This window comes from Ceratotherium simum, chromosome 21 (assembly GCF_057802395.1).
Source record: "Ceratotherium simum simum isolate JZ-2026a chromosome 21, ASM5780239v1, whole genome shotgun sequence".
In the NCBI taxonomy this organism is placed as follows: domain Eukaryota; kingdom Metazoa; phylum Chordata; class Mammalia; order Perissodactyla; family Rhinocerotidae; genus Ceratotherium; species Ceratotherium simum.
Genome location: NC_141920.1, coordinates 26,763,240 through 26,774,933, shown reverse-complemented (window position 1 = coordinate 26,774,933; position 11,694 = coordinate 26,763,240). Strand labels below are relative to the sequence as shown.

Below are 11,694 nucleotides of genomic sequence, written 5' to 3'. Positions count from 1 at the left end.
TTCTTTTATAGGAATTGGCATCATACTGTGCACTATTTTCTGCATGTTTCCTTACTTATAAATACCTCATAGAAATCCCTCTTAGTCAGCTACTGAAGGTCAGATTCATCTCTGAGTGCTTAGGTAATTTCTGAGTGCAGGTGTATTGATTTATTCGGTCATTCTTCTGATAGCCATTCACTTTATTTTTTGCTGCTATGAACGATGCTGCAGCAACCACTCTTGTATAATGGTCTCTCTCAGATGAGTAATTGAAATCACTACACACCACTCTACCCACTCCGTTGAAATAAGTCCTAAAGATTGCCGTGAACCTTTTTTGAATTAAAAAAAATAGAGAAATGCATGATTTAGACTATAGAAATCCTCTATAATCTCACTTGCCAGAGATAAGTGCCATTACATTTGCAGTATGTTTTTCTAGGCTCGTTCTCTATGCCTGTGCCAACATACACATGCATATATTCTTAATAGAAATGGACCAACAAATACACTTCTGCAGCTTTTCTTCCCCCCAGTTTTCTTTCTTTTTTGTTTATTGCAGTAATGTATAAATTTCAGGTGTACATCATTGTACTTCTTTTTTTTATAATTTTATTTATTTTTTTCCCCCATCGCCCCAGTAGATAGTTGTATGTCATAGCTGCACATGCTTCTAGTTGCTGTATGTGGGACGCGGCCTCAGCATGGCTGGAGAAGCGGTGCATCGGTGTGCGCCCGGTATCTGAACCCAGGCTGCCAGTAGCAGAGCGCGAGCACTTAACCAAGCCACGGGGCCGGCCCCATCATTGTACTTCTCTTTCTGCATGGATTACATCATGTTCTCATGTTTACCACCCAAATACTAATTACAATCCATCACCACACACATGTGCCTAATTATCCCTTTCGCCCTCCTCCCTCCCCCTTCCCCTCTGGTAACCATCAGTCCAATCTCTGTCTCTGTGTGTTTGTGTGTTGTTGTTATTATCTACTACTTAATGAGTGAGATCATACGGTATTTGACCTTCTCCCTCTGACTTATTTCACTTTGCATAATACCCTCAATGTCCATCCATGTTGTCACAAATGGCTGGATTTCATCGTTTCTTATGGCTGAGTAGTATTCCATTGTGTATATATACCACATCTTCTTTATCCATTCGTCCCTTGATGGGCACTTAGGTTGCTTCCAAGTCTTGGCTATCTTTTTTCACCGGTGACCTTTACTTGCCATATTCAGTGGCCTTTTCTTCTTATCATCTTGGCCCGCTCTGAAGCATCCCATCCTCCTAGCTGACTCATCCTGTCTTGTGTGTGTTTCTCCTCCTCTTTCTGTCCCCTAAATGTAGCCACTCCTCCAGTTTCAGTCTCCATATTTCCAGGTATTTGTTTTTTATTTCTAATTGGACAGCCCAACATCACAGGCATTAAGCCACTTTCCCTCCTTGTTCCTTTTTCTGGACATTTTCTGGCATTTCTCTCAGTTACCCTGGTTCTTGGTGTCCAAATATCCTTTCCTTTGGCTCTTCTCTCTCCTTTGGTCCTTACATGTGAGCTGTCGCCATGGCACTGTTAGGTTAGGACACTGTTGGCCAGTTTTCAATCTTCCTCCTCCTCCTCTTTCCCTCCATCTTATGCTGATGAATTTTCATAATTGCCCTTCGTCCTGTTCAGACTCCCTGGTGAGATGTTTAAGATTCTACATTCTGCTTCCAGTTTTTCTTTTCTCTCTTCTCTCTCACTATTCCTCCCCCTGCCCCCCACTCGCTTTCCCCCAGGAACCCTTTGTCAAGCCAAGCTGGCTCAATCGCTCTGTGCCCTGAGCTTGCCCGGGGCTTGACTCTTTCCTGTCCATTTCCTGCCTTCCCAGAGTGCCCTCTCCATTCTCGCCTGGCGGGACCTGCTTCTGAGGTAGACTGACGCTCCAACAATCCTAACAAAACACTATCTTCCAACCCAGTGGAGGTGCCACTGACCCTGTGGAAAAGTGCCCTTTATATTCTCAGAGCAGAGCTCCAAGGAATGGCCCTCTCTCACACACTCACCTGATCCTATGCTACTGTGAGGAGAGTTCTGTCTCCAGGGGCACTGGAGGGCTGGTGGGGGGTGGTATGTAGTGGAAAGTCGGGGCCCCATCCTGCCCCACATCTGGAGCATGTGTTTGGCCCTTTGCACATGTGCCTGCCCCTGGACCTTAATTTTCTTTATCCGTGAATTGTAGTTGGACCACCACATGGTCTCCTAAGCCCCTTCTAATACTGTGAAAAGGGTGACCTCCTTTAGGAAGTCTCTGACATTAGGCCAGGAGTATAGTAACTTGGGAAGCCCCAGGGCTTCAGGAGGACAACTTGCCGTCAGGGGAAAGAAGGCTCACAGGTGTAAGCTTGGGAAAAACTCCCTGCTGGAGAAGGCCCAATGGGGAAAGGGATTCTCATCAAACGCGTGCTGGGGTGTCCATGGGCAGCCAGCCCCCAACCCTGACTTTTCCACTCTCCTGTGACCCGGCTAGGGCAGCCCCTGACATGTTCCTTGCAAAGACTGGAGTTAAAGCTACTGTGGTTCCCTATTCTAGGTCAACACCAGTGTCTTTCAAGGACTTGAGAGAGAGCCCTCAACCTCAAAAGGTAAGAAAACCATCAGAGTTGATAAAGGGAGGGGGTGTTTTGGAGCCACCCAGACATCACTCATCAACATAGAAGTCTATCGGTTATCAGTCTTTGCACCAGAGTTTGCAAACTCAGATATTTACAAGGCCACGTAGGTAACTGAAGTGTGCACGGGCTGGTTTTTCCTTTTAAAGCACTGCGTTGGCCAAGTGCAACAAACCTGAGGCTACCAATTTGCAGTCCTACATGGATTCTATTTAATTTTGTCCAGCCAAGTTGTGATAATGGTGGGATGGGCTGGACAAATTACTGTCAAGCCAGATAAGTATTTAGTGTCTATTATGTGCTTGGGGCTGGGGAACAGAGAGAGAATTAGTATAAATTAAAGTAAGATTAAATTAAGATAAATTAAATATGCCCTTGCCTTCAAAGAGCTCACTGTGAGATGGGGAGTATAACAGGAGCTGTAATTTATTGTGTAACTGCAGTCTGCGGGGCTTCACATGTGCACAGGTTTCATGTAGGTCTCCCCACATCCCTGCACGGTGGGTACTGTGCACCTCTGTTGCGCGGGTGAGGAAACTTGTGGCTCAGAGAAGTGATGTGATATGTCCAAGATAAATTAGCTTGGAAGTAGGGAGCCAGGCAGAATTCTAACCCAGAGCTCTGGGACTCCACAGCTGTGTGTTTCCTGTCACACCTTGCTGTCTACACGTATGGACAGACATACACAAGCATCATGCGTGCGTGGCAGATATGGGCAAAGAGGTTGGGAGCATGGAGGTGGCAGTGATGGCTCTCATCTGAAAGTTATGGAAAAGCTCCTTGGAGGAGGTGCCATTTGAGCAGACTGTGGAGAATGGATAGGAGTTCACCTCTGGGGGAGATGATCTGTATGGCACAGAGGGGACAATGTGAGTAAAAGTGGAATGCTTGCTGTGTTTGGGGATGGAGAGCAGTTGGTGTGCCTCGACCATGGTGTGTGCGTTGAAACTAGACAGACAGGTCTGGGCTACATGCGAAGGGTTTTGAATGCCACACTCAGGAGTTGGGGGTGGTGGGGGAGCCTGGAAAGTATCAGAGCCAGGGGAAAGTCATGATCAGATTTGCCTTCCAGAAAGATGATTGGTGCCGGTGTCGGAGGAGGATTGGAAGGGAAGGCCAAATTCTGGTCCCAGTTAGGGGAGGTCATTGTAATTGTCCCAGCAAAAGACCAGAGTTTGTGGTGGGACAGGGTTGTAGGAGAGGAGGGTTGAGATGTAGGAGAGAGATCACAGTAAGAATCAGTAGGAGGGACAGTAAGAATGCGTAGAAGAAAGAGGAAAGAGCCCAAGATGGTGCTGAGATGTTGAATTTGGGGGCCTGCGTGGCTGCTGAGCACATTAACTAGCTCATGAGTTGGGCTCCGTGAAAGCAGGTCTCCACTTTGTTCACTCATGTGTCCATAGTGCCTGGCCCTCAACGAGTGTGTGTAGACCGTGAGTGAGTGAATGAAAGTTCACAAGAGGCTGAGCACATTTGCTCGTTTGGTGGGAGGGGGTGGGGAGAGTGAGCCATCCAACCTGCACCTTGTCTTTTGGCTTTTTGAACCAAAGTCTTCTTGACTGCCCAAGGCCCAAAGCAGCACATCTCAGCGAACAACACTCAATAGTTAGCCCAGAGCCCACAGCCGGAGTCTTTCTAGGGCAGCAGCCTTTGATGACCTGAGCCTTTAGTGACCTGAAGCACTGGGCTAAGTGTCAAAATGAATCATGTGCAGGAGCTGAGGAGAGGAAGCATTGTTGAGAGCTGGAGGGGTGGGAAGGCGATGTGGGGGATGTGGGAAGGTGAGTAGGAGGAAGCCAAGGGCCTCTGATGGAGGGGTCAGCATGAGCCTTGGGGTATTCACGGATGACCTGACCTGACCCAGGGGGTGTCTGGGCTCATCAGGACCAGATCAAATTGGCTGGGGAAGATGGAGCTGGATTCCTTGGAGTCTTGAATTCTGACCACTGGAGATTTGAAACAATATAGTTCTGAACCAAACTACCTTATAAATTAGAGTCCTGTTATGTGTGAGGTGGGGCCTTGGCTGTGTCCACTAACCTTGCCGAGCTTCAGTTGTGGCATCTGCAAAAGGGGAATGACGGTTAACTCCCCAAAGTCAAGAGAAACAGTCTGGATCTTTGTTGGCCTTCCTAGGTCTAAAAGTGGGTAAGACTTATTTGTTTGCCTCAGTTAGTAACACACAATAACACTACCTACCCTGTCCTTCCCCAGAGTCTCTCTTTCAATAAGATGTGCTTAACAATGTTTGACTCAGGAGATCAACCCTGTCAGCCTCTGGTTCTTGTCGTCATATTTGTTCCAGGCGTCCACCCCAGGTAGATTCCAGAAGAGCAAGGGGGGTCCTGGCTCCCTGACACCATCGGTCACCCTTAGCCAGACGCCCGACTTGCAGCAGGAGTCTCAGCTGGTTACCAAGCTGCACCTGGCCGAGATAGAGAAAATGTTTGAAGAGGACATTGACTCAACTGGAGGTAAAGCTGCACTGTGGCCTCAGTCTCTGTGGCTTCTGCACAGGATGGGACCCAGCATTTGGGGTGTGTGGAGAGTTCAGACTTGACAAGCGTTTTTGCATCCAGTGTCTCCTTTAAAACTTTTTTTTTGGTATCAGGAGTGGGATAAAACTTCTTATTGTTATATAAGTATTGTAAGCATATTGGAGGCTATTTGGGACATAGAAAATAAAAAAAAAAATACCTCTAATCCAAACACTGAAACGTAACCACTGTCAGCATTTTGGTATATTTTCTTCCAAACAATTTCATATGTATGGTTTATCATCTATTGCTGTGTAACAATATTCCCACAAACTTAGTGGCTTAAACCAACACATGTTTATTATCCCTCAGTTTCGGTGGGTCAGGAGTCGGGCAGGCACAGCTTAGCTGACTCCTCTGCTCAGGGTCTCACAGGCTGCAGTCCAGGTGTCAGCTGGGGCTGCGGAATCATCCGGGGCTGGGCTGGGGAAGTATCCACTTCAGAGCTCACTCAGGTTGTTGGCAGAATTTGGTTCCTTGCAGCTGCAGGGCTGAGGCTGTCTGTGTCTTCCTGGCTATTGGTGGGCGACTGCTTTCAGCTCCTAGAGCTGTCCACTGTTCCTGGCCACGTGGGACTCACCAGCATGGCTGATTTCAAGGCTCAAGCTGGCCAGGGAGGTGGAAACTCCAGCAAGATGTGTGCTGTAATCCTATAACATAACCGTGTAATCATGTGCACATAGTCCTGTACATCCTGTCACCTTTGCTGCATTCTGTGGGTTAGAGCAAGTCACAGGTTCTGCCACACTCCAGGGGAGGGGTCTCAGGAGGGCATGAGCACCAGCAGGTGGGCATCATGGGGGCCACCTTAAGTCTCTCTGCCACAGATGCCACATGTCTGTAATTGTACTGTATATGTAATTTCAGACCTTTTTTTCTCCTAATGTTACTACCTTAAGGGCTGGAGGTTGGTTGAGAGGCAGTTGTAAGAGCCCCGGCTCATGGTGTGACGGCCTTCCATAGAGGAGTGGAGCTTATAATGGAGAGGAGGGAAGGCTTCTGGTTTCAAATCTCTGCTGCATCACTGTGTGTCCTTGGGCAAATCTCCGAACCTCTCTGTGCCTCTGTGTCCTCATCTGTAAGATGGGGAGAACGACAGTGCCTACGTTCTAAGATCATAGGATTCCTGTGTGGATTTAGGAGAAAGGGCATTGAAAACCCCCCTTGGGTTTTCAGCTTGGGTGACTGGGTGAGGGTGACGCTGTTAGCAGCGATGGCGAACACAAGAAATGGGAGCAAGTTACGGGATAAAGATAATAAACAGGATTTTAGACCTGCTGAGTTGGAGGAGCCAGGGAGATACTTGGAAACAGAGTCAGGGACATGGGAGAGAAATTCTGCCCTGAGGTGCAAAGATGGGTGAATAGGTGAGGTCACTCAAGGAGAGTGTCAAGCAGAAAAGCAAAGGAGAGTGATGAGAAGAGCTGAGGCAGATGCTGAGTGCCAGGGCAGGGCGACAGCGGAGCAGAGCCCAGAGCCCAGAGCACACAGAGCCTCCAGGGAGGCGGGAGTGGCCAGCGGGGTCACCACTGGAAGGGAGGAGGTGAGGAAAGGCATCATCGGGTATGGTTCAAGGTCACTGGTGGCTCAGTGCAGTGGGCTGGTGGAAACCAGGGAGCCCCCAGAAAGTGCCCTCCTGCCTGATCCTAGTAGTGACCCCTCCCCAGGGAGGTGGTATTCTCACATTCATGCTTTGAGAGCTATTAATTAACCATTGGCATAGGATGGGTGAGCACTTCCTTTTAGAGGGAAGCAGGGGCCCTGCCTGGCCTCCACAGTGTCCGTTTCCTTTCCAAAATACCTTTGTGCCTATTCTCTGTTATTCTCAGAAAATCTTTAGTAAACTGTTTATAAGAGGAAGTATGTTAAACTATTAGGGCAGTGAACAATATATATGGTTTCTTAAACACCCGTGAAAGGACTCGATCCCTAGATTGCTTTCACGAGGGGTTTGTTCATTAAACCTTGAACAAAGGCGCTGTGACTCCCAGCTCTCTCCCAAGGGGAAGGCTCTGTGCTCGTGGCCTGTCATCTGGCGTCCATCTTACACATGGAAGGGCCATTAAGTGCCGCTCAAAATACATAAGCCTCTTGGCTGTAGCTTCAGATAAGCAAGATGGATCCTTCTTTAACCAAGACGTGTTTTATTCAGGCTTTCATTTGTTCCCTAATCTAGCAATAAATAATAATAATTGCTGCTGTAGCACTGTGCTGGGTGTTTTATGAGGAGCACAGAGGAGGGTGAGAGCGTGACCTCTGGAGCCGGGTCAATGGGGGTCAGCCGCTGGCGCCACCGCTTAGCAGCCGCATGTACCAGCTGTGTGACCTTGGGCACAAGACCTCCCCTCTCTGTGCCAGAGTTTCCTCATGAGCCCGGATGATACTGGCACCCAGTGTCATCGCCATCACATCCTAGTGCTGACAGAAACACTCAGGGAACAAACCTTTGCTGAGTGCCAGGGACCCGGTCATGGAGGGGACAGGCTCACCCCTGCACTCCCAGAGCTCACAGGCTGGACCGGTAATGAGGAACGTCAGGGGGACAGTGGAGCTGGGCAGTGGGGTGAGTGGCCCACTTAGTCTCCAGGAATGCTTCCCTGTGGAGGGAACCAGATGGTGCGAGGGCCTTGAGGTGGGCCTGTGCTTGGTGGTGTGAGAAACAGAGTGAGGATGTTAGGACTGGTGCAGAGAATGAAGGGGACAGCGGTGGGAGGGGAGATCTGAGAGCAGCCAGATGATGCACAGCTTCAGGCCATGGCAAGAAGTCCAAATATTTGGAAGGGGTTTTAGAAGCACTTTGTAAGTACTGTGAGTATAAACAAGAAATCTAGACAGGAGTTATTGACCCATTTGCAGACGGACTTCCTTACAGCCACAAAACCCAGCCCGAGAATATTTTGTCCCCGCCCTCTCCTCCTCTCCCCTCCCCGTCTTTCCCTCCAGCCAAAGTTTGTATTTTAATTGCCTTTAAAAGATGCCCTTCACCTCTCCCTCTATATGTTTGAATTTATTTCTCTTTGTTGCCATTATTTACTTTGTTTTCCTTCTTTTTTTTTTGGAGTTCTCATCAGCTTTCTTTGTCTCAATGCCTGGGCTGTCTTATTTGCTCAGAAATGGGATGTGATCTTGGATCTGATCTTTTTTAGTTGCCCCGCCCCGACCCCCTGCTCTGGGGCCAACACGGTGCTCTCATGTGGAAGGGGTGTAGCCAGGATTTGTGGGTGATTGAATGTTGAACAGATGAGATGCAAAAGATAACCCCACAAATGTGATTCCCTGTGTGTCCTCCCTCAGCACCCAAACACCCAAGAACACTGTGGCCAGTGACGGGGCCGAGTGACTTGTGATAAAGTGGATGATGTTCTTTCTTCTCTCTTTTGAAGCCCTGGACAAGAAGACTTTCATTAAGGCCATGAAGAAGATTCTGCGCACTGTGTCAGATGAGGTGCTAGAGGCGCTGTTTCTGAAGGTGGACACGGAATGTAACGGCTTCGTCACCTGGGTGAGGAGGGCGCCCCTGCTGCCTCAGGTAGCTGGAGGGAAGCGGGAGGGTACAGGCCTTGGCTGGTCAGTGGAGCACATGAGGGTTGAAGATGGGGGCAGTCATGACATCAGAAAGCCTCCTGTGGATTCTAGGGTGCTTCTTGGGAGAGGGACCCCTCGGAGTCTTTGAGGGGGCCCTCCTGAGACTCCATGAGCTGGGCTCATCTCAGCTCATTCCCCTCCCAGGGTACAGGCGAATGTATGATGAATGTCAGTGACCCCTGCGTGAGTGCACAGCCATGAGCAGCAAGGGCCCTCCCTACCTGCCACAGGGCTCTCCTGCACACCAGCCTCCCATTCTGCTTAGGGGATGCCAGCCGGTGCCACAACCATCTCCTGGCCCTTTATGGTAACTCAGGACGGACAAATTAAGCCTGTTAAATTAAAAAATGTCAGAGTTTTAGAGCATGTTAATAATAACGCTTTTGTTTGTTTTTTGTTTTTCTGATTCTAAATGTGCTATGATGAGTATATATAGCATTTAAGAATACAGAATACAGAAAAGTTCAAAAAATAGTCTGACATGTTGATGTAGCGATGATGACAATGGTCACCAGCATTGACACCAGGCATTGTGCTTAGCACTTTATGTATTATTTTACTTAAACCTCATAGGAATCCTAAGAAGTTGGTGCTGTTGTTTACCTCCATTTGACAGATGGGGAACTGAGGCATAGAGAAGTTAAGAAACTTGCCCAGCATTGCAGAGCTAGTTAGCAGTTGAAGCAGTCTTCAGACCCAAGGACTTGGCCCCAAGAACCTGTGTGTTAACTGCGTTATCAGACCTCTCCTCAGCTTAAGCACACATGCTGTCCTTTGTTACTTTCTCTTAATATTCTTTTTTTTTTAATAATTTTATTTATTTATTTTTTTCCCCCAAAGCCCCAGTAGATAGTTGTATGTCATAGCTGCACATCCTTCTAGTTGTTGTACGTGGGACGCGGCCTCAGCATGGCCGGAGAAGCGGTGCGTCGGTGCGCCCCCGGGACCCGAACCTGGGCTGCCAGCAGCAGAGCACGCGCACTTAACTGCTAAGCCACGGGGCCGGCCCTCTTAATAGTCTATAATAAGTTTGTTTCTAGCATCCTCTGCCAGCTACACAATGATCTTTCTTAATAAACTCCCTGTTTCTTGTTATAGCTTCACATGGTGACCCATTTTGGCCTTGACCATATTTTCATGAGGCTGGCCAGTGGAGTCTAGAGTTGCCCTAGTGGCCTGGCTTATGGGTCCTCCGCTGCTACTAACTTGATATATGAGCTGAGGCAACTGCTATATACCTATATGGCCTCAGTCTTATTATCCATAAAGTAGGGGTGAATAAAGAGATTCAAGTGAGATGCCAGATGTGGAAGGGGTGTGAAGATGGATTCAGCCTTACAGAAACACATAAGGAGGGAGGTGCTGTTATGTATGTGCAGATAGGCCCTTCACACATTCCAGATCCAAGAAGAGCTCTGTTGCTTGGCTGCTTCCCTTGGCCAGCCTCAGGGAAGGGCTCCCAGAGCCCCTTGGAAGGGACTGGGGAGAGAGAGGGGAGGACACTGGAAGCCAGTCGTGGGGTCCTGAAGCCCAATGCTCAGACCATTTGGCCAATGCCCTCCCTCCCTTGGGCTTCTTCCCGAGGCAGCCGAAGTATGTGGATTACCTGATGCGTGAGTTCCAGGGAAAGGAGATGATGAAGAGCCAGTACCGCCTGCGCTTCCACCTTCCCATGAGGATCATCCCCCTGTAAGGAGCCTCTCCCTGGACTGAAGGGGGGTATCCGAACGAGGCTGGGTCTGGCCCTGCACCGAGTGCCCTTTCCTGAATCCCTGAGCCACTCCTTGTTGGGGCCTGCCACGGGTCTGGCATTGGGCCTGGTGCCTGATGTGCTTTAGATCGTTTCAGCCTCACAACCCTGTAGGCAGGCTGAGCCATAAGGTAGGTGATGTGTCCCATTTTACAGACAAGGAAACTGAGGCTTGGAGAGGTCAGACGAAAGTGGTGGGGTCGCCCTGTTAGACCCTCCCAGTCCCTATCCACAGCATACACACTGCTCCTCTGCCTCCTCCTCTGGCTGGTGCTGAGTGGGTCTGGCGGTTTCATCTCCAGGGCACAGATGGCTCACGTAGTATGGATAGGGCTCTCCTCTGAGGTGACAGGGAGGAAGAGCCATCACAGGAACTGCTTCTCGAGCTGCACCAGGCCCTGGGAGCAGCCGCTCTGTCTTTCCTGGAGCACGCGGCTCTGTCCCTGCCTTAACCTCTGCCTGACCCTACCAGCTCCCTCCTCCTTGTGGCTGCTCCCCACTGTGCCCTTTGGACCTTTGCCTTGTCCTATCTCTGTGCCATGGCCCTGTCTGCCCCCACCCCTACAAACTCCCCAAGAGTGAGGAGCACTCCAGTGCATCCGGCCCACTGACCCAGGCCTCTGGAGCTGGGCTGCCCATAGGCCACTGGCTTGCTTCCTGGAGGCCACCTTGGGTTGGAGCACCAACTGCCAGGTGCAGACGGCTGGGACTGGGAGCTGGGTCATCCGGTCCAACGTGTGGTGACCTGCATCTGTGGCCTGGTTAGGAGGGGCTGTGGGTGGGTCTGTCCTCAGGGGACCATACCTAAAGCAGGCCACAGGGAAGACCACAAACTAGAAGGCAGGCTCTGCCTGCAAGCAACCTGGAGTTTAACAGAGAAGATGGTTTAATGAAAACCACAAAAGGGGAACTTTTAAAAAAATTTTGGTCAAGATTTAATTGAGGACTCGCCAATAATTATGAATGATGAAAGAGTTTATAACCATAAATTTTGACATGAAAACTTTGCTTGATGTAGTCAAGCCTTCATTGGTCTTTCTATTCCTTGGGACATTTTAGGTTCCCAAGGTGCTTAAAAGGCCTGAACCAAAATTGTCAAGAAGCTTGCCCCTATTTTCTCTTATTTATTTACTCAACTTACAGACCTGGAGAGCATTTCCAGCTTGGCAGAGAAACTACCAAAGAAATG

The 11,694-nt window shown here is 49.2% G+C and overlaps 1 protein-coding gene across 1 annotated transcript in view; it reads left to right on the top strand.

The window, feature by feature from the left end:
• Positions 1 to 1,115: 1,115 nt before the first annotated feature.
• The window catches only part of EFCAB8 (EF-hand calcium binding domain 8), a 69,908-nt gene continuing 59,329 nt past the window's right edge, over positions 1,116 to 11,694 (top strand). The window contains exons 1-4 of the mRNA XM_087445407.1: positions 1,116 to 2,606; positions 4,939 to 5,107; positions 8,554 to 8,672; positions 10,344 to 10,444. Coding sequence (XP_087301533.1) covers positions 2,439 to 2,606; positions 4,939 to 5,107; positions 8,554 to 8,672; positions 10,344 to 10,444 — 557 coding nt within the window. The 5' untranslated portion in view covers positions 1,116 to 2,438. The remainder of the gene's footprint in view (positions 2,607 to 4,938; positions 5,108 to 8,553; positions 8,673 to 10,343; positions 10,445 to 11,694) is intronic.